The 26,489-nt window shown below is 41.2% G+C and overlaps 1 protein-coding gene across 2 annotated transcripts in view; it reads right to left on the bottom strand.

Moving 5' to 3' along the window:
- Positions 1–26,489, bottom strand: part of soat1 (sterol O-acyltransferase 1) — a 60,295-nt gene that overhangs the window by 22,583 nt on the left and 11,223 nt on the right. For both annotated transcript variants that reach the window (XM_080195748.1, XM_080195749.1), the window contains exon 3: positions 9,857–9,915. In XM_080195748.1, coding sequence (XP_080051874.1) covers positions 9,857–9,915 — 59 coding nt within the window. The remainder of the gene's footprint in view (positions 1–9,856; positions 9,916–26,489) is intronic.

The following is a 26,489-nucleotide window of genomic DNA, read 5'->3' as shown; positions in this document are numbered from 1 at the left end:
TATTTTGCATGTTCACCTTATGTAGAAACATAGAAATCATGGAAACCCTACTGTGCAGAAAGAGACCATTCGGCGCATCGAGTCTGCACCAACCACAATCCCACCCAGGCCCTATCCCCATATGTTTACCCACTAATCCCTCTAACCTACACATCTCAGGACACTGAGGGGCAATTTTAGCATGGCCAACCAACCTAACCCAAACATCTTTGGACTGTGGGAGGAAACCCATGTGAACACAAAGAGAATGTGCAAACTCCACACAGACAGTGACCCAAGTCAGGAATCAAACCCAGGTCCCTGGAGCTGTGAAGCAGCAGTGCTAACCACTGTGCTATCGTGCCGCCCAATATATGGCGCTTATTGAATGCCTTGTGGAAATCAAAGTATACTACATTTGTTGGTTCCGCTTTATCTAAAAATCAAGTAGCTCAGAAGATTCACAGGCAGATCGTTGGGGGGTGAAAAGATTGCTACATGAAGAAAGCTTGAGCAGGTTGGGCCGAAACTCATTGGGGTTTAGAAGAATGAGAGATGATCTTATTGAAAGTAAAGATTCCAAAGGGGGCTTGACAATGTTGATGCAAAGAGGTCGTTTCCCCTCACAAGGGGATCGTGGCGTCGGGGCATAGTTTCAAAATAAGGGTTCTCCCACTTCAGACGGCAGTGAGAAATTTTTTTCTGAGGCCGGTTGGCCTTTGGAATTATCTTTCCCAATGAACAGTAGAGGCTGGGTTATCAAATATATTCAAGGCTCAAGTTAGATTTTGATGAGGAAGGAAAATCAAGGGTATGCAGTAGGAAGGGGTGGGAAATCAGAGACCAAAGTGCCGTGAAAGCCACAAACCGTTCAGTCAAAATCTTACTGAATAGAGCAGTGGGCTCAATGAACTGAGTGGCCTGCTCCTATTCCGACCATTGATTTCTTGGAATTTACCAACTTCCGAGAAGCTGAGATATTTTGGAAAATCATAACCAGTGTATCTACCATCTCTTTCAGAGAATCAGAGGATGTAGGCCATCAGATCTTGGGGATGTCAGCTTTGAGTATCTTAAGTTTCTTTAATATTTTCTGATTGTCAACTACCTTGCATTCCTCACTATGTCTGCTATATGATTAGTGCCTTCTACAGTGATGACAACAAAAGTGTTTCATCAATGTCTCTACCACTTCTACTTCCTCCATGATAATTTCACATGTTGCGAGAAAATAGCATCTTACTGAAGACTGGAAGTTGAACAAGCAGTCTAACAGCACAGCGGAGTTGAATTGATCAAGTTGGAGGGGAGGTAGAACTGTATCATTGTGGTATATGTGAAAACTGCCATTATTGACATGGCATTGCTTAGAACATAGAAAAACTACAGCACAAACAAGCCCTTCGGCCCACAAGTGGCGTCGAGCATATGTCTACATACTAGGCTTACCTATAACCCTCAAACCTACTAAGTCCCATCTATTCGCCCTGGGAAAAAGCCTCAGAATCCACCCAATCAATACCTCTCAACATCTTATACACCTCTATCAGGTAACCTCTCATCCTTCATCTCTCCAAGGAGAAAAGACCGAGCTCTCTCAACCTATCCTCATAAGGCATGCCACCCAATCCAGGCAACATCCTTGTAAATCTCCTCTGCACCTTTTCAATGGCTTCCACATCCTTCCTGTAATGAGGTGACCAGAACTGAGCACAGTACTCCAAGCAGGGTCAGACCAGGGTCTTGTAAAGCTGTAGTATTATCTCCCGACTCCTAAACTCAATTCCTCGATTGACGAAGGCCAGTACAACATACACCTTCTTAACCACATCCTCTACCTGCAAAGCCGATTTGAGAGTCCTATGGACCCGGGCCCCAAGATCCTTCTGATTTTCCACACTAAGTCTTACCCTTAATATTATATTCCTTCACCCCATTTGACCTGTCAAAATGAATCACTACACACTTATTCGGGTTGAAGTCCATCTTCCACTTCTCCACCCAGTCTTGCATCCCATCTATGTCTTGCTGCAACTTTTGACATCCCTCCAAACTAACCACAACACCTCCAACTTTCGTGTCATCAGCAAACTTAACAACTCATCCCTCCACTTCCTCATCCAGGTCATTTATCAAAATGACAAACAGCAACAGCCCCAGAACAGATCACTGGGGCACTCCACTGGTGACTGACCTCCATGCAGAAAAAGGCCCATCCACAACCACTCTTGGCCTTCTGTGGGCAAGCATGTTCTGGATCCACAAAGCAATGTCCCCTTGGATCCCATGCCCCTTCACTGTCTCAATAAGCCTTGCATAGGGGACCTTATCGAATGCCTTGCTGAAGTCCATATAAACCACATCTGCCGCTCTTCCTTCGTCAATGTGTCTAGTCACATCTTCAAAAAAACTCAACCAGGCTCGTAAGGCACGATCTGCCTTTGACAAAGCAGTGCTGACTATTTTTGTTCATACTATAGTTCTCTAAACGTTCATAAATCCTGTCTCTCAGGATCTTCCCCATCAACTTACCAACCACTGAGGTTAGACTCACCGGTCGATAATTTCCTGGGCTATCTCCACCCCCTTTCTTGAATATAGGAACCATATCAGAGGTAACACCACATGCATGTGGGGAAAAGATGGCGACTAAGGCTAATTTTTTGGTGCACAGAACAGGGATACAACTTCCACTCATCTATTACAGTAATAAAGGTTCTAATTGACTTCCAGCAATATATGCACAATTTCACAACTCCATAATCTGTAGGGCACAGAAGCACATACAAGAATACTTTTGGACGCATATCTCAGGAAAGCATACAATAAAAGTAGACTTAAAATTTAAAATATTCTGTCAAATGTGATGAAATGGTGATACACGGTGAAGTACTGTTACAAACTTTGAAATATTGCACATGCTGAATGGTTTTCGTTGTAATACTCTGCAAAATTAGCTGTTATAAATCTAATACTGTATACGACAAATATACTGTCTATAGTTAACTGCCCGAACCAGAAAAGCTGGAACTACACCCTCTTCCAGCAGGGGATTTGACAAGGAACAAGCAGAGAGACATACAGTACAGAGCAAATCATTGCAACACCACGTGACCAGGTTGAGCCACAAAGAAGTCACAAGCCCCACACACAGAATCATGAGTCTGAGACAAGAATTGTTTTGCTTGAAAGGTGTAGAAATCTTAAGTCAGACAGATGGCCTGTGTAACATAAACAGGGCCTAGTTTTAAGGCTGATAAAATTAGATATCCTAAATTAAAGAATTGGGCATATTAAAAATCAAACAGAGTCAAACCTCACGCAGGCCAGTTGTACAACACACAAACATGTCTGGGCCTGATTCATCAATCTCCCCTGCATCCTACTGATACTAAGCAGGAGATCAATGCACCAGCCTATTGTTAGAAGCCCAGATGGGGCCAGACTTTGTCACCGCAAGTTCCTGCAGTTGGCTTAATCTGATAACAGGTTACATGTAAGCAGCATGAAGATGGACACCTGGGGGCAGACCCTGGTGTCCTGTCAGGCAGACATCAAGAAACCCACTGGGTATTGGAACCCCCTCCTGGGACCTCATTGGCCAGAAGCAAGAGAAGTTTCTGGAAAGGCAAGCAGGCAGGAGAGATAAAGGAACACACTTTCAGACACCAGGAGTGAAGACTCGAGAAGACCCGATGAAGGAGGCGACCCTTGATCATTCGGAAGACTGACCAGAGAAGGAAGGAAGGAAGAAGCTACCATCGAGACTCACCTTCGTGACAACAGACCAGAGGGGCTCAGAGAATCGAGCCTGCAGTTTTAACCAAACCATCTTTGCAGGTAGTATATCTGATTTTGGGGTATCCCCTTATGTGGGAAATTTAGGGTTCGTAGTGTTATTGTTAATAAACTTGTTGAACCTTTACTTGTGTTTGTTCTTTGTCCATCTTGCAAATAAGGGCACAGGGGTAAAACATTGGAATAAGTAAACTGGTCGAAAGCATCAGGAGATTTTAAAATTACAGCACCTAGATATCTTTCAGATGCAGACCTGGAGGAAATGTGAAATCTAACAACTGTAGTATAAAGATATTTATCTTTTATGCCACACAACTTGGAAATAATTAGAGTTAAACTAGTGTAGGAATGGGATGCCCGAAGTTGTCAAAGTGAAATTGTTAATTTAGTGTAGGATAAAGTCTTTGTCTGGATGTACAAGAATATACTTTTTCAACCATGTATCATACAATCCCTACAATGCAGGTGGTGGCCATTTGGCCCATCAAGTCTGCACCAACCACAATCCCACCCTGTGACCACTTTTACTTACCCTGCTAACCCCCAGACACCAAGGGTCAATTTAGCAAGGTCAATCAATCTAACCTGCACATCTTTGTACTGTGGGGAGGAAACCAGAGCACCCAGTGGAAACCCATGCAGGCTCAGGGAGAATGTTTAAGTATTTAATTTGGTAAAAGTTGTGATAATTATTTTTGTTATATTGTAACCGTGGTCTTAAAGAAAGTTTGTTTTCATTAAAGCTTCCTAATGGACCAATTGAATCATTTGGGCAGCACGGTGGCACATTGGTTTGCACTGCTGCCTCATAAGCACCAGGGACCCGAGTTCAACTTCAGCCTCAGGTCGCTGTTTGTGTGGAGTTTGCAGCCTCTCTCCATGTCTGCATGTGTTTCTTCTTGGTGCTCCGGTTTCCTCCCACAATCCAAAGATGTGCAGGTTAGGTTGACTGACCATGCTAAATTGACCCTAGTGTCAGGGGGATTAGCAGGGTAATATGTGGTGTTACAGGAATAGGGCCTGGGTGGGACTGTGGTCAGTGCAAACTCAATTGACCTCCTTCTGCGCTGTAGGGATTCTATACCTGGAGCCAAATACCTCAAGCCAAAGTCAGAAATGTTTGAGTCTAGGTTTACTTCATAACATACTTTGGGACTTTGATCTGGTCCCAAAAGGCCCCATTTACAAATTCAAGTGTCACATACACTTATTCAAGTCATCAACATTTCCTGCCATTCATAAAAGATTTACAAACACCAACTCACCTCAAATAGTATAATTTAGATTACACAGTCTCTCAATGCCATTTCTCCCAAGTACATCACTCACACGAATCCAAATGAATCTGTTCACCGATTTCACTAGTCTATGTTCTCCTAAAATCTTTTACTACTATGTTCACTATTTACTTCATTGCTAAGGTTTGTATTACCAACTAACTTCAGCATTGTACACCCTGCACCCAAGTCCAAATCATTTATATACACAATAGGAAAAGTAATGTTCTCAATATATGTAAAAAGAAAGTAATGGTCCTAATCCTGACAGACCCAAACCCTCTTATCCACAGTCAGAAGAATATCCCTTCACCACTTGTGTCTGCTGACTAACCCTTAGCCCATATCATGCCCACGTTACCATTATCATTTTGACATTATGTGCTTCTATTTTCAAAATTCATCTGTCACAAGGTAGTTTAGCAAATACATTTTGCGAGTGCACATATCAATTATTCCACCTTGATTAACACTTATTATTTCAAAGAGCAGAATCAAGTTTGTGAAACATAAATTGCCTTCAACAAATTCACGCTGCCTGCCCCTTGTTAACCCATGCTTCAAGTAAGGATTCATTTTGCCCTTGACAATCTCTGGTAGCTTTCCCAACACTGAAGTTCGGCTGATTGGTTGCAATAGCAGATTTATCTTCCTTTTTTTTCCAACAGGGCTGCATCATTTGCAATTCTCTAGTCCTCTGGAATCATAGGAATATTCAAAGAGGGTTAAAGGATTATTGTCAGAACTTAACGCTCCACCAGAGCTTCCCTCAGCAACACAGATACGTTCCAACTGAAACAGGTGGCTGCTATCTTTGAACAGTACAAACATATTTTCTATTTATTTCTAACCTATCCAGTATCACTGTACCTCCAGCTCTACAACATTTAGATTCATCCTCTCATTTTGCAAATGGCAGACTTAACAAAGTTAAGCCACAGTTTCAGGTTGGGTCCACATGCATTTCAGGAAAGCCTCATTCACCTTCATTTGCCTATTAAGCTGTCTTTTCAAAAGTTGACTAAAAAGATTAATGCAAGCTAGAAATATAATACACATCAATAGAAGAATAGATAGTTTTTAAAAATTAATGTCCATCCTGCACCAAGTTGAACACATATTGGAGTTCATAAGAACAAAGTTACTTTGAAGATAGTACTTGTTTGTTATCTGACTATTTTCTTGTTTCTTGTCTGACAATGTGCATACAATGACAATGACAATCTCTACACGTGATAGCGGACAAAAATGACGACTGTGGATCAGCACATTTGCAGAGAAAATCAGAAACAGAAAAATGGAGGAGAGAGAGATAGGAACCAAAGCCCAAGGGTCAAATTTGTTTGACATTAGTCAGTATAGATGCCAGCACTGCTACACGGATCAGTGATATCAGAGAAATCCACAGTCTCCCCATCTTCCTCTCTATTTCTTTGCAACATTTACTGAGTGCTATTGTAGTGTTGAGACATTTTGTCAGTGCTTCCAATTATGCAGTCCTTGAGCAGTCAAGGATTACAGTGGACGCCCTTCAGCACTCAAATTTTCTGACAGAAAATCTGTTTCTTCGGCCTCAATTTGCTTAGATCAATTTCCAGCACAGAATCAGAGTTTTATAGCACAGAAAGAGGTCCTTCAGCCCATCACATCTGCATCAGTCATCAAGCACCTATCTATTCTAATCCCATTTGCTGGCACTTGAAATACCATAGCATACAAAGGCCACATGATGCACAGTGGTTAACACTGTTGCCTCAGTGCCAGGGAACCAGGTTGAGTCCCAGCTTGGATCACTGTGTGGGGAGTTTGCACATTCTCCCCGTGTCTGCAAACATTTCCTCCAGGTGCTCCAGTTTCCTCCCACAGTCTAAAAGACATGCTGGTTAGATGCATTGACTTGAACAGACACCACAGTGTGGCGACTAGGGAAATTTCACAGTAACCTCATTGCACTGTTAATATAAGCCTTACTTGTGACTAACAAACAAATTTTAAACTTCTAAATGCTTCCTAAACATTGAGGATTCCTGCGTCTACCACCTTTATTGCAGAGCGTTCCAGATTCCCCCACCTTGTGGGTGGGAATGCTTTTCCTCACATTCCTTCTAAATCTCCTGCCACCTGTTATTGACTCCTCTAAGAGGAAAAGTTTCTCCCTATCTACGTTCTTCATAATTTTGTACATTTCAATCAGGTTTCCCCTCAGCCTTCTGTGCTCTAAGAAAAACAACCCCTGCCTAACCAACCTCGCTTCACAGCTGAAACCCTCTAGCGCAGGCAACATCCAGCAGAAGAGACCTTATTCTTAAAGAGGTGTAAGTGTCTCTTTCTCAATCAGGCAGGGGAAAAGACAAAGTGCCTTTTCCTCCACAGAACTATCATATGTTGTCTCAGATTTCAATCAGCCTCACATTCATACTGTCAAGTCAACAAGACAGAGAAAATTTGGTTGTGTTCACATTCCAGCTACAGACACCTAACCAACGCAGTAACCATTTTTGGAATGTAAACATTTAAGCTGAAGTTTTAACAGAGGAGTAATTCATGAGAAATGTCGTTACTCAATAGTGAAAATGTGAAAATAACTACCACGTGTGGTTCACAGGAATAGCGCAGATATATTTAGAAAAGTACATGAAGAAAGGATATATCAAGAGAGTGAAATTAGCTGAATTGAACGGAAGCACATTCATGGAAAGTATCGGCAGAGACAAATTGAGCCAACTGACTTTTGAATCCCTACAGTGCAGGAGGCCACCATTTGGTCGATCAAGACTGCACCAGAGTATCTTATTCAGGCCCCACTGCTCTGCCCTGTCCCCATAACCCCACGCATCTAACCTAAATATCTTCGGGCAATGGGTGGAAACCAAAGCAACCCAGAGGAAACCCATGTAGACACAAGAAGAATGTGTGTGTTGGATTTGCACACAGTCACCCAAGGCTGGAATCAAACCCAGGTCCCTGGCCCTGAGGCAGCAGTGCTAACCACTGTGCGAACCTCATCCAGTTCCGCAAATTTCATGTACCATATTTATAGTGATGGACTGAGCAAGTCAATATTAGTGACTATGGCAGATAAAACAATTTTCAACTGATTAGCAATATTCAAACTACACAAGTGGACAATAGCCACCTCCAAACACTTCCCCTTGACAAGTAATGGCATTACCATAATTGACATTTCCACTATCAACAATCTGCAAATTACCATTGACTAGAGACAGAACTGTTTATAAATGCTGGGGCTGTAAGAGGTCAGAGGTTGGAAGATTTGCATGAATTAATGCACTTCCTGACTTTTGAGAGCCTGTCCATCATTTACAATGCAAAGTCAACACTTCCACTCGTCTGGATGACAGGTGCTCCAACAAGCTTGGCGCTACCAAGGAGAAAGCAACCCACTTGACTGCTTATGGATGGGATGCCATTCTTTCCCTCCACCACTGACACACAGTGGTAACAGTATGTACCATCTACAAGGCACACTGCAGCAATTCCAAGGCCCTTTCAACAGCACTTTCCAAACCTATGACCCCTATGACTGAGAAGGACAAGGGCATGAGACACATGAGAACACTGCCATCTTGAAGTTCCTCAACAAGCCACACACTACCTAACTGTTCCTTCACTACTTTGGGTCAAAATTCTGGATCACAACAAATCCAGCAGTCTGAAGGATAAACCAGATGTACTACAGCAGTTCAAGGCAGCAGCTCACCACCACCTCCTCAATTAGGAATGGACAACACATGTCAGCCTCACCAGTGATACTCTCATCCCATTAACAGAATTCTTAAAAAAAATCAACCTACATCATGGAAAAAAAATCACAACCCTTTATAGATGCCACTTGCCATCACAAAGATGAGATGAACATGAGCTGCGGAGGCAAAGATCATTGAAGAAAACACTGGATCAGCACTTATATTTGTACAATATTTTAATACCAGAGATCAAATGCAATGGTTTGTGGCTCTGGGTGACCCCAGAAACTGACGCTACCTGAAGACAATTTAAATACCACAGATACTGCCACCTTCATCCTCCAATATCCTTGATGATCACAGAACTTCTTTGTTTGCCTGGCTGGAAGGAGATGCAGCACAAATACACAACCACAGAATCCCTACAGTGTAGAAGGAGGCCATTCAGCCCATCAAGTCTTCACTGACTGTCCAAGGAAGCATCTTATCCAAGCCACATCCCTACATATTTACACCACACATCCCTCTAACCTACACATCTTGGGACACTAAGGGCCAATTTAACACTGCCAATCCATCTAATCTGCACAACTTTGGAGCGTGGGAGCAAACCAGGGCACCTGGAAGAAACACAGGGAGAACATAAAAACTCTATGCAGTCACCCAAAGCTGAAATTGAACCCGCTTTGAGGCAGCAGTGCTAAGCACTGTGCCACCATGCTGCCTCTATGACCACTGCACACTATGGTCACTTCTGAATTTTATTTTGCATCAGACTGTTTTTACAACTTCTCAATCATTAACAGTACGTCAACAAAACAAACCTCAACGCTTGGCGTATGTGACTGCATTTATTCAAAAGCCACTTGCTTGAAGAACTGAAACAACTTTCAACACATACTGTACTTTGAACACCAGAAAATGAACAAATTCTTTTAACAACACTGAATTACCGAAACATAGAAACAGCAAATCTGAATACAACTGGCTAAGCAAAGTCATGGATATTTGCATTAAATTTTTCTGGTCAAGAGGAAAACAGTTAAAAGTCAACTATGTTGGAACTCCATTTAATCAAGGTATTGGAAAGCTTACCTCAGCCTTTTGCTTGAGCTGCAGCTTTTTACTGATCACATGCTCAGCATCTATTCTTCCTGAAAGGAAACAAAAATACTTTAAAAAACTCAAGTAAGTTTCACCAGGAAAGATTGAATTGTGAAGAGGAGAGAGTGAAAGGAAATGCTGCTCAGAATAGTTGAAACAATTCACATGCAAAACAAACAATACTTCTAACTAAATTTCAGAAAATATTCTTAAGTGTCTTTCTGCCTTCTTGAATCTAATGCTGCCTGCTCCACTGCCATTTTTTTTTGCATGTCCAATTCTAAATAATGGCCTTTTAAGCGTAATGATTTCTCATACAGGATCTCAAGAAATTGCAGAAGACCATACAGCCTACTGAGCCTGTTGCACCATTCAACGTGTTCATAATCCTCCTTGTTTCATGCTAACATCACTTCTGCCATTTCACTCGAGCACGGCTGCCCATCTGCATTATAATCAAGACTCATGACACAACCTTCTGCCCAAGTTAGATTTTCCCCCAGGCTGTTTAAAAAAACAAATGAAACCTTTCACTTTTTCTCAACTCTAGGGCATTTTGTATTGGGCATCTTTCAGTTTTTCATTGTTGTATCCAACTCAAAAAGATTTCTGTAAAATGTTTTCACTTTATTGCAATTCAATGTTCTACCCCTTACCTCAATCTGACTGAAACAGGAGTTATTAAATCTCCAAATGTTACTTATTGCTAATGTAATCTGGTTGCACTCGTGGCTCTACAGCAAAACAGAACTAAAGCCAAGCAAAGATTGAAAATCCATGTATTGAATTTACTGAATATTAAAGAACAAAACAATCAATTATGCCACACAGCTTCCAGTTACCAAAGACAAGTTGATCTGTGCAGACAAATCCAGCTCTCAATTCTTGTGCATAACTGTAAATGAGACACCAAGAGCACACAAACTGTCACAGATTTCTTGTTCACATTTACTGTCTAGTCTATGTCTTTTATTAGCAAGCATCCATCTTTTCATTCCATTTACCTTAAGATAAATCGCTGAAAAGACAGGCATCCTTGCTCCCTGATCTAGAAGATCATGGCCAGTGTGATTTAGCACAAAAATCGAACTAATAATAACTACCACTGGGGCAGCAGGGATTTTATAATGAGCGATTCAACCTGGCAAGTTTCATACAGGGAGTTTATCCCTTATTCAATACGTCACAGATCTTCCATCTTGGGATACCACTAAGTCTGAGACCAGAAACTGGACTCTATTAAAAAAAAAATCAGATTCCATAATTGTCAAAGAACAAACTGTAAATTGTCTTCTTCAAAACCTAATTTCGTATCAAAATTTGTATTCAAATGCTGGCGATAGAAAGCTAGGTGGAAAGGTAAATTGTGAGGAAGACACCAGGCACTTCCTGATGCCTCAGGAAAGCAGCCAGCATAATCAAGGGCCCCACACTCTCTTCCACCTTCTTCCGCTTGGAAAAAAATGCAAAAGTCTGAGATTATACACTCAAGAACAGCTTCTTCCCTGCTGCCAGGCTGTTGAATGGTTCTATCATGTATTCAGCTGATCTTTCTCTTTGTCCTACCTGTAACTGCAACACCATATCCTTCACCATATCTTTTCCTTTTCCCCTATGTACTTAATGAACTATATAATGGGCAAGAAACAATATTTTGCACTGTATCCCACTACAGGTAACAATAAATCAAATGAAAAAACACTTCCATAGCCACTTTATTCAGGTGTCAGATTTGGTTCAAGATAGGAAGTTGTGGGTTCAGCTATTTACAATCCATATTAATGACCTGGGTTCATGCAAGGCGTAATATATCCAAGTTTGCATTCAATGCTGATGATACAAGCTGGTAGGAAAGATAAGCTGCAAAAATAAAAAGTGTAGACAAGTTGAGTAGGCATAAGATGGTAAATGGAGTATAATGTGGGGAACTGAGGTTACTTTGTTTTAAAAAGTACAAAATGTGTAAATATTCATGCCCAGAGAGACTTGGGTGTGCCACTGGGATGAGAGGGTTGACCTCTGAGAGGATGAGTGAATCAGACCTATGTTCGCTGGAGTTAAGAAGAATGAGAGGTGATCTAACTCAAACATACAAGATTCTGAGAGGGCTTCACAGGGTTAACAAGAGATCTGGTTGGGGAAATCAGGAAACAAGACACAGTCTCAGGATAAGGGTCAATCATTTCAGACTGAGATGAGGGGAAATTACTAAGAAGACTTGCAAATCTTTGGAACTGTCTATCTCAGAAGGTTGTGAATGCTCCATTATTGAATATATTTAATGATGCAATAGACAGATTTGCCTCATGGAATCTTGGGGTATGGGGAGCCAGCAGGAAGTGAAGTTGAAGCCAAGATCAGGCATAAATGTATTTAACAGTGGAAAAAAAAAACTCCAGGATTAAATGGTCCACCCCTGCTCCTACTTCTTGTATTCTTTTCCCACTCCACAGGTTTGAACACAAGGTCCAGACAGACACTCAGTACAGTAAGGGTGTACTGCACTGTCAATGATGCAATCTTTTGCATGAGGCATTAAACCAAGGCTTTTTCATCCCACTCGAGCAGAAGCAAAAGATACCAAGGTACTATTCAAAAGAATGGAGCAGTTCTTGTCTGTCTCTTAATCACCCAACATCACTAATGGACAGTCTATTTGGGTCATCATCTCATAGGCGTTTGTCAGACATTGTTATGCAAAAATTGAGTGCTGCGTTTCTTACAATACAGTAGTAATAACACTTCAAATGTATTTCAATAGCTGTAAAGTACCTTGGGTCACACTGAAGTTATGGAAAATGCTATACAAATTCAAGTTATTTTTATTCCAGGCTTATGTAATTACCTGTCAAACATCATGTACATTTCAAGCTAATATCTGATGGTGTGACATACAGATCTCTACTTCAAATTGTTCTTCCTTGCTCCTCACTTTCCCCTCCTTCCTTAGAACCCCTCAAGCTAATGGTCCAGATTTCATTGTCAGGGCTGAAGCGCCAATACTCAACCATTGACTTCAAAGATCTTGGGTTTCAACTCCACTAGGGATATAGTCTTTCTCAACATAAGTTTGAATCTGGCACCAAAGTAAGGGAATCTCCAAGCATCCAGTACTAGTGATGACATCAAGCCTGATAAGTAGTCAGCTGATCACAGTGAAACACTCAAATGCACCAATTAAAATTAAACAAAGTGACCAAGAAAGTGAACAAAATAAATGAATTTTTGAAATATATGCACGAGATTACAATAGGTGCTGAAATACCATAAAAACTTTTACAGTTAATAAATTCCATGGAATTTATTATGGAGGAACTGGACATCCCACAAATATAAAATTAGCTTCTCCGGGCCAAGAAAAATATTTCAGCTGTAATTATAATTTATTACATCAATAAGAAATTCCATTCAAAAAAAAGGTTAAAAACTTTTTCAAAGGTTTTACAGCAAAGCTAACAGTTTCAAAAGGCTAGTTCTTAACAATCCAGTGATTTTCACTTGATTGTACTTTGGGGAACCTCAACAACATATTCCTCAAGGAAGCATAAAACTTCGAATTCTGTATTTTACTGCATGTGTAGGACTCCAAACGTTGCAGCAGGTTTCAGCAGCTTATTTTGATTTGATTTGTTGTCACACGTATTAAGAAACAATACTTTTCACTGTATATTGAGTGCTATACAGATAAAGCATACTGTTCATAGAGAAGCAAAGGAGAGATGGCAGAATGTAGTGTTATAGTCGTAGATAGGGTGAAGAGAAAGATCATATTACAAAGTAGAACATCATTGTTTGAGATCCGACCCACTATGGTGACATCATCAGCAAACTTGAGAATCGAGTTAGAAGGGAATTTGGCCACACAACTATAGGTATGCAAGTAGTACAGTAGGGGGCTGAGGACACAGCCTTGTGGGGCACCAGTGTTGAGGACGATCATGGAGATGTTGCTTATGCTTACTGCTTGTGGTCTGTGAGTTAGGAAATCTAGGATCCAGTCGCTGAAGGAGGAGCTGAGCTCCAGGCCATGGAGCTTGGAACTAAGTTTTATAGGAGTAATGATGTTCAAGGCTGGACTGTAATCAATAAATAGTCTGACATATGTATCTTTGTTATCCAGGTGTCCCAGGGGTTGAGTATAGGGCCAGGGAGATAGTGTCTGCTGTGGACTTGTTGCGGTGATCTGTGAACTGTAGCAGATCCAGGCAATTTGGGAAGCCAGAATTGATTCGTGTCAAAGTTAATCTTTCAAGGCATAAAGATGGATTTTGGGGTTGTATAGAGAGGGGACAGGTCCCCTTTTCTTTGTGCTCTGCCACTTTTCTTTCAGCTCACATCCAACTACTGTTGCCCCATGATGTCTTGTCCTCATCTTGTGGCTTGTTGCTTTGTCTTCTGGGCCTTTTTCCTCTTAAATATTGTTTGTGTTAGTCTTTTCTTGTGTGGGGTGGGAATGGTGAGGGTACCCTTCTGTGGCAGAAGGAAAAATGGTGGATGGGGGATATAAAACAAAACGAAAACAGGGTGATGGTCTGCTTCTGTGTATTGGTTAGTTGGGGGAAGGTGTTTGCTGAGGTTGTGTGTTCAAGGAAGAGGGGGTCATTAGATTGGGGGTTTGTTTCTGGGGGCTAGGGTGGATGTCGAAGTGGTGCGTGTGCTGGAGAGATTTTTTTGGGCGTTCCCTGGCTGGAGAGTTTTATGTCTGTTGCTGAGTCAGATTCTGTTTTTTCCCTCATTGCGCAAACCCTGTCCCCTCACTTTCCCCCTCTATGTCTCATGTTTCGGTGTTCCCTTGCTGCTGTGCGGTTGGGGTGTTGGCTGCCTTCTCCATCTACACTTTCCCTGGAATCCCCTGTACTCATCCTGGTGAAGCTATCCTCAGTGTACAGGTTGGGATCCCCCTGGCCTGCCCTACTGTCCTTGTATTTCCCACCCTTTGTGTTCTACCCTGTCATCCCTGTATTTCCTGTCCTAGTTCCACCCATTGGTCTCCCACCTCCATTTCGGGGAACAGTTTGGTGTGCTGGGCTCTTGTTCTACCCACTCGTATCCCGACCCCTCCTCTTGTAGCCCCTCCCTGGTGTCCCAGGTCTGTTTTTAACCAATGGTTTGATGTGGTGGGATAGTATGTATTTGTTCTGTCCCATACATGTTGGTATTTCATGTTGTGTGTGGGGGGGGGGAACAGAATTGTTAATAAGGGGGTGTTTAAATTGAATGTTGAGTGTTTTGGAGTTCATTTTGAGGGAACAAAAAAAAAGGATGGTTAGATGTTTATGTTTTGTTAAGCAGGATTCTGTTTGCTAGTTATGAGTTCCCCTTTTGATAAAGGGTCTCTTAGATTCTTTAAAATCATGTGGATATGTGGTGTTTTACTAGGATGCACACAGTAAGAAATCTCAAAACACCATTTTAACCTGGTTTTGAGATATTTATTATTCTTTAAAATAATCACCTTTCTTGGGGGTGGAGAGATTTTTTTTTTAAAACCAGTAATGAGTCATCTTATGTCTAGGGTTCTTTCCATTACTCAAGGTGATTCAGGGAGTCTTTTCATTCACAGGTTTTAAGTCAGTCCACCTCGTGTCCAACAAGGGGCACACACGCGATGGGTCGTACTGGGGCTGCTCTTGGTTGTTTGAGATTGGCCTAGTGCTTCATGTCATTAGTGTGTGCCTAAACTGGACAAGATACTGGGCAAGACGACAGCTCAGTGACTATCACTGTTTGCCGTGCAGCCACATGGATTTGGGCCAGTGTCTGTGGGAGTTTGTGCATTCTCCCCGTGCTTGTGTGGGTTTTCTCTGGGTGCTCCGGTTTCCTCCCACACCCCAAAGATGTGCTGTTAGGCTGACTGGCAGGAATAAATTGTCCCTAAATCAGATTCCCTCAATCTGGATGGCCATAAAACATTAGACAGGGTTCGTGGGTGGAGAGGGGGACTGGTGGTGTTGAGATGGCGGCAAAGGCTCGTTGGGATGAAGGGCCTGTTTCCCGGGCTGATTTTTGTTCTTAGTTCTTTGAGTCTGGAAATTAGCATTTGTTTTAGGCAGCCCCTTTTGTTATTTTGTAACAACCAAATCTGTATCCAGGTTGCTTCCATTGTTCATGATTGAATAATCAAGGATTTGCATTTTCCCCAGACATCTGTGGATTTGACCCAGTCACCATGTGGTCAGTGCATCATACATTTTATGAACTCTCACAACGCTAGGTTAAAGTCCAACAGGTTTATTTGTTATCATTCATGCAACTTGGCCAACATTGTTGACCTGATACGCCGCAGGATAGGATGTCCCGAAGCATGGTATAGCGTTGAGACCATGCAGATGTTACGACAACGGATGAATGAACACTGCTCGACAATCACCAGGCAAGAGAGAGAGTGTCCCCTTCCTGTCGGGAACACTATTTGTGACCCACATGGCTTGCAACATCTCACTTACTGTCCTGTCTGGAGACAATACACATCTCTTGAACCTAAGCTTAATGCTATCTCCACTCTCATTGTCTGCACCTTTAAGACTTGATTAGCTATAAAGACTCACATTCTAATCAGTACTCTGATAACTGAATGTATCTTTATATGCCCTGTGATCAGAACTCCCCACTCACCTGACGAAGGGCAGAGCCCCGAAAGCTAATAGCATTTGTGACCAAATAAACCTGTTGGACTTTAACCTGGTGTATTGTGTTTACCCCAGTCCAATGACAGCATCTCCACATCATGGGGAACACTTCAGCAGTCATGGGTATTCAGCCTCCGATCTTCAGATAAACAGCCTCCAAGGCAGCCCTCAAGACACACGACAACGCAGAATCACCAGGTAGAAACTGATAGCCAAGTTTCATACACAAGGTTGGCCTCAACTGGGATCTCGGGATCATGTCACATTATCCATAAACCCCACACAGATTTGCAAAAATCTAACTAACTTGTCCTGGCTTGAGAATACACACCTCTTTAACCTGTGATTATTCCTCTCTCCACCTGCATTGTCTGTACTTGTAAAGACTTCATTACTTATTACTCACATTTCAACCATTATCTTGCAATTGAGTCTGTCGATATATGCCCTGTTTGTGAACCCAACTCTCCAATTAGCTGATGAAATAGAAATGCTCCGAAAGCTTGTGATACCAAATAAACTGGTATTGACACTTCTTACTGTGCCCACCCCAGTCCAACACCTGTATCTCCATATTGTATATTTTATATCTCGCTTGCAGAATTACACATTTATATTTTTGTTTTAGAGGTTAATACTTCTTTGCTTGGATTAGTTCACGCATTCCAATAGGTTCCCATGCATGTCCAATTATCCCCATTGATTGCACGTACTCTCACCTTAATCCCCAGACCATGTCTAAGACACTGTCTGAGGATCTTTTGTGTATTTTGGGAAGAAATCCAGGATCCAGTCACTGAGGGAGGCCCAAGTCCCAGTGAATGGAGTTGAAAAATTAGTTTTGTAGGAATAATGATGTTGAAGGCTGCGCTGTAGTCACCAAATAAGAATCTAACTTGGTGTTTTTATTATCCAGGTGTCTGCTGTGGACCTGTTGCGGCGATCTGCGAAATGTAGTGGATCCAGGCAAGCTCAGTAGACTAAACTGATTCGTGCCACAGATAATCTTTCAAAGCGTAATGATGGATGTCAGAGCCACCGGATGATAGTCATTAAGGCTATCTTTTCTTTGGTATTGGAACGAAGTTCACCTTCTTGAAGCAGAGACCTCAGGTTGGTCTAAAGAGAGGTTGAAGATGTCTGTGATTACCCCCCACCAGCTGGTCAATGCAGGATCTTGATGCTTGCTCGGGTACCCAACCTGGGTCAGTTACTTTTCGCGGGTTGACTTTTGAGAAGGCTGCTCTGACATCTGCGATGGTGACCTCGGATACAGGCTCGGCCAAGGCTTCCGGGGTGAAGGGTGTGCTCTCACTAACATCTTGCTCAAAAATGGCATAGAATGCATTGAGCCCATTGAGAAGGGGTGAATTGGTGCTGACAATTTTACATGATCACTGAGTTTCACTGTCATGACAACTACAAAACCTGGGATACTGTTTTGCTGCCAGATATTTATTAGGCTATAAACAAATTTGGAAGAAGCATGCATATAATTACAGGCTCACTACCATTTACACTTTCTTTTTTTAAAACAGAGCTAGAAATGCTTCTATATAGAGATGTGCTCATCCTTCCATATTCTATTAAGCAGCTGGTTACACTGAACGACCCAACCAAGATCTGACTCAGCACTGAAGAATTAAAATAAACTTCCCATCAACGTTCTGAACTTCATTAGTATTTTTAATAAAATGTCAAAGTATCAATCAGCTCCAACCAATCTCCATGTCAAATCATTAAATTAAAGCATTTTGAAATTCCAGGATAAATCATCAAATTTCAATCAACTAAAAACATTGCAAATATTTCAGATATTGGAACCACTGTTGGAACTTTTTCATCCTGCGTTTTAGTGAAGATGATCAGTCCACTTTAGCCTAATTTTTGTAACTTCTTAAATTTAATCTTTATTACATTGTGTTTAAGTAGTAGCTGTTGCCAATCATGTAATACTAACAGGAGGGGAAAAAAATCAGAAGGATGATCTTGGAGGAATTACAAAGTCCTACAAAGGACAAATGAAGTCAGGTGGCTACCGTTTCAATCTATAACGCAAACTAAGACTATTTGTACGTGGTAACTTCTCAAAACCAGCTTATTAACAGAATAATCGTCCTCTAACTTTTATACAGAAAATCTTGACATAATCTTGGCCAGCGTGCAACAACAAATTTGGAACAAGAAATACAAAGAGTGCCCAAACTAGTGCCTATTTTTCTTACTCTGGAAGACTCGCATTCCAACCATTATCTTGTAAATTGAGTTTGTGTCTATACATGCCCTGTTTGTGAACAGAACTCCCACTCATCTGATGAAGGGGCAGTGTTCCAAAAGCTTGTGGCTTGTGCTACAAAATAAACTTGTTGGACTTTAACCTGGTGTTGTGAGACTTCTTACTTTGCCTACTCCAGTCCAACGCTAGCATCTCCATATCATTGCAGGGATAGGCCAGGGGTGAGCCTGGGGAGGATGCTCTGTCAGAGAGTCAGTGCAGACTTGATGGGGCAAATGGCCTACATCTGCAATGTTGGGATTCTGTGATTCTATGTAATTTGATTCAGAGTTCGTCAAAAGATTTACAAAAGTAATTTCTGTAAAAATTATTCATGGCTTGCACTTTCAGAGCTTGACCAATGCCTTTCAATGCTCAGCAAAACATATCACATCATTGCAAATTCAATTTATGGCTAAGTGAGGATGGGAAGACAATCTGAAGGGAGTACATGTGAAGACAAGGATTATATCTTAGCCAAGTTAATGACATGTTCTCAATTCAAAGTTATAGACTAGTCCATAGAGTCTGTACAAAAACCTACAGGAGGAATTCTCTGGTACAAAAGTTACTCTATAATTAGAACAAAAAAGGTTAATTAAGAGAACTTTAAAACTTCTTTGAGGCGCCTTCAGGGCAACATTGAGTCTGGAATGGCACAATTTTCAAAACTAAATTTACTATCAGCATTCTAAAAGAAAATATTCAATATTCAGCCATATTTTAAGGTTATGAATCACAGATAATTTTCATATATAGTTTTAAAGGACAAGGAACAGCCCAGTTGACCCAAGATATCCACGCTATTAAAGTTCCAAGTCAGTGTCTTCTCACCCTTAATCAACATAGCTTTCTTGTTCCTTTCTGCCTCAATGTGTTTATTTAGTTTCCCCAGCTTCAACACTGTTTGCTTCATCTACTTCTGGTTCAGGTTCTTCCCCTCCATACCACAATCACCCAACATCTCATCTCCATTAAACTGAGCTTTAAAGAGAAACTTTACTTCACCTTTTGCTCTAATACTTGTTGCTTTGTGCTATGGATTCACTAACATTTAGGCAAACTGTGGAGGTACTAAGCCAGAAGGAAATAAAAACATCTGTAATGATACCTGAAATAATGATTAAAAGCAATTCCACTCTTCCACATTTGGTCTTTCAATCCTGTCATCTTATGAATGTGGATGGGCAAATATTTCAAGTAGGATTGCTCATCTGAGGAAGATCCCACTTACAATGTTAACCTTGAGGGTGTGAATGTGATTTCTCCAGCACGCTCTAGTTTTATTCCAGGTCTCCAGCCCATACAAATTCTATTAATAGCATTTCAAATTAGCTTAAAGGCTTATGTAGAACTCCTCCCTAATACTGCCAAATTAAATTGATTTTCTACTTAAAGAAAATCAGAAATCCTGCATGCTTGTAATTGCACTGAGCATAGAGTAAAACTGGGCATGATGCTCTCTTTAAAATTCAATTAGTGCATATCACGTTTAAACATTTTTTCCCCCAAAGTTATACAAATCAGAAGGTCTCACATTTGATTTCTGTCCTGTATTGTGGATTTCAGTATTAAAAACCAATTAGCAATGAGTGCATACCCTGGGGTTGAGTTAAAGGATGGGAAAATAGGGCAAAAATTGATAACCGCTGGATACATTCACCAGTCAGCATCCACGTGCATTGTTGCGAATGGGATGCTGGCCTTCATAGCGAGGGGGATTGAATATAAAAGTAGGGAGGTCTTACTGCGGCTGTATAGGGCATTGGTAAGGCCGCAGCTGGAGTAGTGTGTGCAGTTTTGGGCGCCGTACTTACACAAGGATATTTTGGCCTTGGAGGGAGTGCAGAGGAGGTTTACTAGGCTGATGCTGGAGTTGAGGGGGTTGAGCAATGAGGAGAGGCTGAATAAACTAGGCTTGTACTCGTTAGAGTTTAGAAGAATGAGGGGAGATCTCATTGAGACGTATAAGATGATGAATGGGATGGATAGGATAGAGGTGGAGAGACTCTTCCCGCTCAGAAAGGACAGTAGAACTAGGGGGCACAGCCTCAAGATAAAGGGGGGGACGGTTTAGAACGGAGTTGAGGAGGAACTTCTTCACTCAAAGGTGAATCTCTGGAATTCTCTGCCCGTTGAAGTGGTGGAGGCTGCCTCGCTAAATATTTTTAAGACGCGGGTTGATGGGTTTTTGACAAGCGAGGGGATTAAGGGTTATGGGGAGAGGGCGGGAAAGTGGAACTGAGCCACGACAGATCAGCCATGATCTTATTGAATGGCGGGGCAGGCTCGAAGGGCTAGATGGCCTACTCCTGCTCCTATTTCTTATGTTCTTATTGTTTTATTTGAACACTAACAGCAAGATCTAATATTTCCTCACTGGCTTTCATATTAAATGAAAATCACAAAATACATTATTTAAGGACCTGTATTCCAAGTTACGCTTCTGGCTTTGGGATACCCTTCAATCCAACATCAGCAGGGTGTTCAACAGTTATGTACTCGCACAATATGAATTTCTACATTTGGATCACAACAGCATCAAGGAGACATCCAGCAAGGACTGGCAGATGCTGCAAATCTGAAATAAAAACACAAAACAGTGCCAGAACTGCTGGCCTTTCCGGCATTTGTTTTAATTTCAGACATCATTGGGTGTTGGTTTGCCAAACACCAACTTAAATAAAACAGATGGACTGCAGAATAATTGCTCAGAGCATGGATTTTTTCCGTAATCTTAACTGTCTTCAGGACATATTTCTTAGCAATGCAAAAGCAAATCAATACTTAGAACCATTTGCCTCAAAGGGTGGCTGATTGCAAGTCACAGGATTATCAAGAAACTGCTGGGTGCTGCAATGTAAAGTTGTTATTCTGAGAAATCAAGATTAAATGGGCTAAAATTAAATGAGTCCCTTCATCTGCACCTCCCTCATGAAGTTCAGCAAATGGCAAACAAACTTTTCCCTTTTGATAATCTTTAGGAACAAGCTTAACCAACAGTATTTCTATGACCTACAATCATCCAATTTCCACATTTATCAACAGCGTTTCTGAACATCTTAACATCAACATCATTGATTAACTGGGTAAATACCAACAACAGACAACCAGAGAACAAAACGGCACCTTAAATTCTAACTCTGCATACAATAACATTAAAAGCAACCCGTACAAAATGCTTCCTGGAATTAAAATCAATAGTATTCTCTGGTAGGTTAAAATACGATAATATCATTTGCATTTAAAACATGGAATCAAAGAAAATCTCACCTTCCTATTCTTGCATTTGATTAATCTGTTCTGTTCTCATATTTTCTTTCCAAATGCTTATTGTTCTGTAGATGTTATACTCCCTATCCCAATAATCTGCAAAACATGTCACTCAAAAATATAAATTCTCCCTTCGTTTTCAAATTTTCAATCAGCAAAATCAATCTTTGTTTACCCTCTCAAAAACTTACATTTTGAAAATTTATACATTAGATCAATTAAAGGTAACCATCCCAAGGAAAATGGTTTTAACTTGACCCTTTTATCATTCTCACTATTATTCTAACATGTCTACCAGATGGTGAGTCTAGAAAGGTGCATGTTGATATTCTAAGGCATGTTGATGTAATAAAAGTGATGGGTGTTTTGAAAAGCATTAAGGTAGACAAATCCCCAGGACCTGATTAGATCTTTCCCAAAATACCAAAGGAGGTGAAGGATGAAATAACTGGGGCCTTGCACAAAATTGTTGTATCCTCTTTAGTCACAGCGGAAGTCCGAGAGGACTCAAGAATAGCCAACACGGTTTGTTTAAGAAGGGCAACATGAATAATCCAGGAACTTATAGGCTGGTGAGATTCATGTCATTGGCAGGGAAATTATTGAAGAAGATTCCGAGGGACAGGATTTACTCACATTTGGAAAAATATGGACTTATTAATGATAGGCAGTATGGCTTTGTGTGGGGGAGGACATGTGTCTCATACGGTTTTTTGAGGAAGTGACAAACATGATTGATGAGGGCAGGGTGGTGGATGTTGTCAATGCAGACTTCAGCAAGGCTTCTGACAAGGTTCCTCATAGCACGCTCATACAGAAGGTGAAATCATGCGGGATCCACAGTGAGCTGGTAAGATGGACAGACTGGCTTGGTCATAGAAGACAGTAGCAGTGGAAGGGTGTTTTTCTTAGTGGAGATCTGTGATCAATGATGTTCCGGAGATCAGTGCTGGGACTCCTGTTGTTTGTTACACATGTAAAAACGATTTGGAGGAAAACGTAGGTGTTCTGATTACTAAACTACAGATGACAGAAAGATTGGGGGAGCTGCAGAACGTGAGGAAGACTGCCAGAGGATACAGCAAGATATACATAGTCTGGAGACTCGGGCAGGGAAATGACTTGGAATTTAATCTGGATTGTCAGGGTCTAGGCTGGCTTCCTAATGTAATTTGGGATTCTAACCTATTATGTTAATAATACCATTTCCTATAAATGGAGTGCTCAGAATTGCTTAGCCTATGATTTCCTACAAAATCCTCGTCTCAACATTAGACAGAGGTCTATCTTGCGAATATATTGCTATTGTGAAAGGGAATCTGATACAAGGTTCACAAAGAAAATAGTTATCTTCGTATCAGGTGGCTTCAATCACATGAAGAGCATGACTCAAATTGCAACAGAAAAGAGAACATGATTAAACTGCTTATCATTCTATGCTTTTACCGACAATAAACAAAAAAATGTTTACTTGCAGCCCAACGCAAGGTTGTGAAACAAATGATGAGTTCCGATTTTGCTTTCAGTGCACAAGGTCAAAGCTCAAATGGTAACATGATGCCAAGATAATGCTCAAACTGATTATTCAAAGATAGGTCATTCACATGGTACATCAAATCCCATATAATTTTTATAAATAACTGGTAACTTGTACATCACCCAGCAGCAAGATCTGAAATTGACAGCAAGATGGCAAACATTGAAGAACAGCTTTATAAGTAAGACACCAAAGGGGAAAAAAAGCATCCCATACTTAGTTACTTTTAAAACTAAATGCACCTGGATAAGAATCTTCTATGCAATCTTCCAATAAGCGAATAAAAAATGCCAATCACTCCTATTCATACAATTCCTACGCTACCTTAATTTCAGACATGTATTATTGTATATCTATGGGTGCTTGAGCTGGTTCTGTACTGAGGTTGCTGGAAGCCTGAAATTGATCCCACAAATTTCAGAGTTATAAGTCCAAATATAATTGTCTGAACATAAATTTTAACTGATTCCTGGATATGGGAATGCTACCAAGGCTAGCATTTATCGTCTACCCCTGATTCCCCACAATTAGGTGGTGGGTTATGTGAACCTTTCATCTTAAAGTGCTGCAGACTTTATGGTTAACATGATCAGAAAATACTGTACTGATTTTTTAAATATCATTTATGGGATGCCACCACAAAGTACATCTTCCCCCACCCTCCACTGCTCCCCTGCCAGTATTCCACAGGGACCACTCCCTTAGTGACACCCTGGTCCACTCCTCCAACATCCACTTCCCAACACCTTCCCATGCAATCACAGAAGGTGCAACACCTGCCCCTTTACCACATCCTGCTTCACTGTCCAAGGCCCAAACACTCCTTTCAGGCAATGCAACATTTAACTTGCACCTCCTTCAATTTCGTCAACCGTATTCACTGCTCCCAATGCGGCACAGTTAGCACTGCTGCTTCACAGCTCCAGGATCCTGGGTTCCATTCCCGGCTCAGGTCACTGTCTGTGCGGACTTTGCACATTTTCCTCATGTCTGCATGGGTTTCCTCCGGGTACTCTGGTTTCCTCCCACAGTCCAAAGATGTGCAGGTTAGGTTGTTTGGCTATGCTAAGAAATTGCCCCTTCGTATTCTGGGATGCATAGGTTAGAGGGATTAGTGGGTATAATATGTAGCAATATGGGGGTAGGGCCTGGGTGGGATTGTGTTTGGTGCAGACACGATGGGCCGAAGGGCCTCTTTCTGTACTGTAGGGTTCTATGACTCAATGTGGTCTCCTCAACATTGAAGTCACCGCTTTGGGGAACACCTTCGCTCAGTTCATCCAATCTTCCTGTCACTTGCTATTTCAACTCACCATCTTGCTCTCTTGCCCACATGCCTACTCTTGACCTGCTACAATGTTCCAGTGATTTTCCAATTCAACACATTACTGCCTTCTGGACTCAATGAGTTCAACGACTTTAGACTGTGAAATCTCTCCTCAAACTTGATCTCTTTTGTTCTGTTTTTCCTGACACAAAACCCCCATCTCTCCCACAGAGCCATCTGTCCTCTGTTTTCTCTCACCGAGCAGTGACCTTTGTTCTCTCATTAACGTATTCTGCTATCTTGCCTTTATGCCACAATCAGCACCTTTCGTCTTTAATACTACCATGAATACTCCCTTGGTCATTTCCATGGTATCTTTATCAATGTCTCCTTTGTGCTCACCTGACCTTCTATTTGGCTCCAACTTCTCCATGCCCTAACTAAATAACCCGTCATATTTCTCTGAAAAATCAGATAAACTTAAAACATTAATTCTGCTACTTTCTCCATAGATGCTGCCAGACCTGCTGAGTTCATTAAGCATTTTCTGTTTTTATTTCAGTTTTTCAGCATCCGCAGTATTTTCCTTTTATTCCATTATACTCCTGATTTGTGTCTTGGAGGTGAACATGATTTAGGGAATTAGAAGATAAATTATTCGCCAGAGCAGACCGAGCCTCCATCTTGCTCTAGCAGCCAGGATATTTATGAGGCTGGTATGGTTGAGTTTCTGTAGATCTGTCAAGACAGGAGTGGTCAAAATTGAATTTTTATTCTCAAATGCTTCCAACCAGAAATAATAGCAGTTTGGCCAGTCAAACTGCATCAGCTATTATTACAAATTCCACTGAAAAAAAAATTTCCAATTCCTCATTATTATCTGAAATTGGAGGGCTTTTCCTCACCACTACATTCTTCACAACAGCGATTCAAACTGCCTCATTCATTACTTCTATCCCCAGCGAAGACAACTACGATCGGAATTTCTGGGAAACATGGAATCAAGCCTTTTTTTGGCATACCATTGCCCTTTTAAGTATCAGCATGTTGAAGGGCAGCACACTGCAGCTTCTTTTGAAAATCACCTGATTCCCAACAAGAAGCTGGAATTTTTTTTTCAATGGGCTGTTACATGGGCATGTTTGCAAGGCTTTAACTGGCTTGTTGCTTTTATCTCAAGTTCCTTGAATCTTAAATTCAAAAATAAAACCTCATGGCAAATCACAACTGATTTACAAGAATGTTGATAATAACATACACAATTACAAACATGCAAAAACAATAAACAGAATAAAATTCGTTTAAGAACAATGATATAAAGCTGCTGAACTGCAAACTTGTTTTGGATAAAATGTAATAATAGTTCAATGTTAAGAAAATGCTTTTCCCCTCCCCTTCCAATGAATAGCCCAGTTCGTAAATGCATTACCTCTTATGCTACAATCAGACAGACCAAACGTAGCCATGATCTCCAGTATGGATTGAATTCATTGACATCAGCTTGAGTGGCAACTGGGCCCAATAGCCTGGCTCTCCATCAAGGATGAACAAACATCAGCCTAACTTCATGCTCTTGGCTACTATCCAAGGGTGAAAATTCAGTTTTGGGGCCAAAAAAAATCCTATCCAGAGTTTACAGTTCA

The sequence above is a fragment of the Carcharhinus amblyrhynchos genome, chromosome 9 (assembly GCF_965287045.1).
Source record: "Carcharhinus amblyrhynchos chromosome 9, sCarAmb.v2.hapA, whole genome shotgun sequence".
Taxonomy (NCBI): domain Eukaryota; kingdom Metazoa; phylum Chordata; class Chondrichthyes; order Carcharhiniformes; family Carcharhinidae; genus Carcharhinus; species Carcharhinus amblyrhynchos.
The sequence above is the reverse complement of the archived record's forward strand: the minus strand, read 5'-3'. Positions and strand labels throughout refer to the sequence as shown.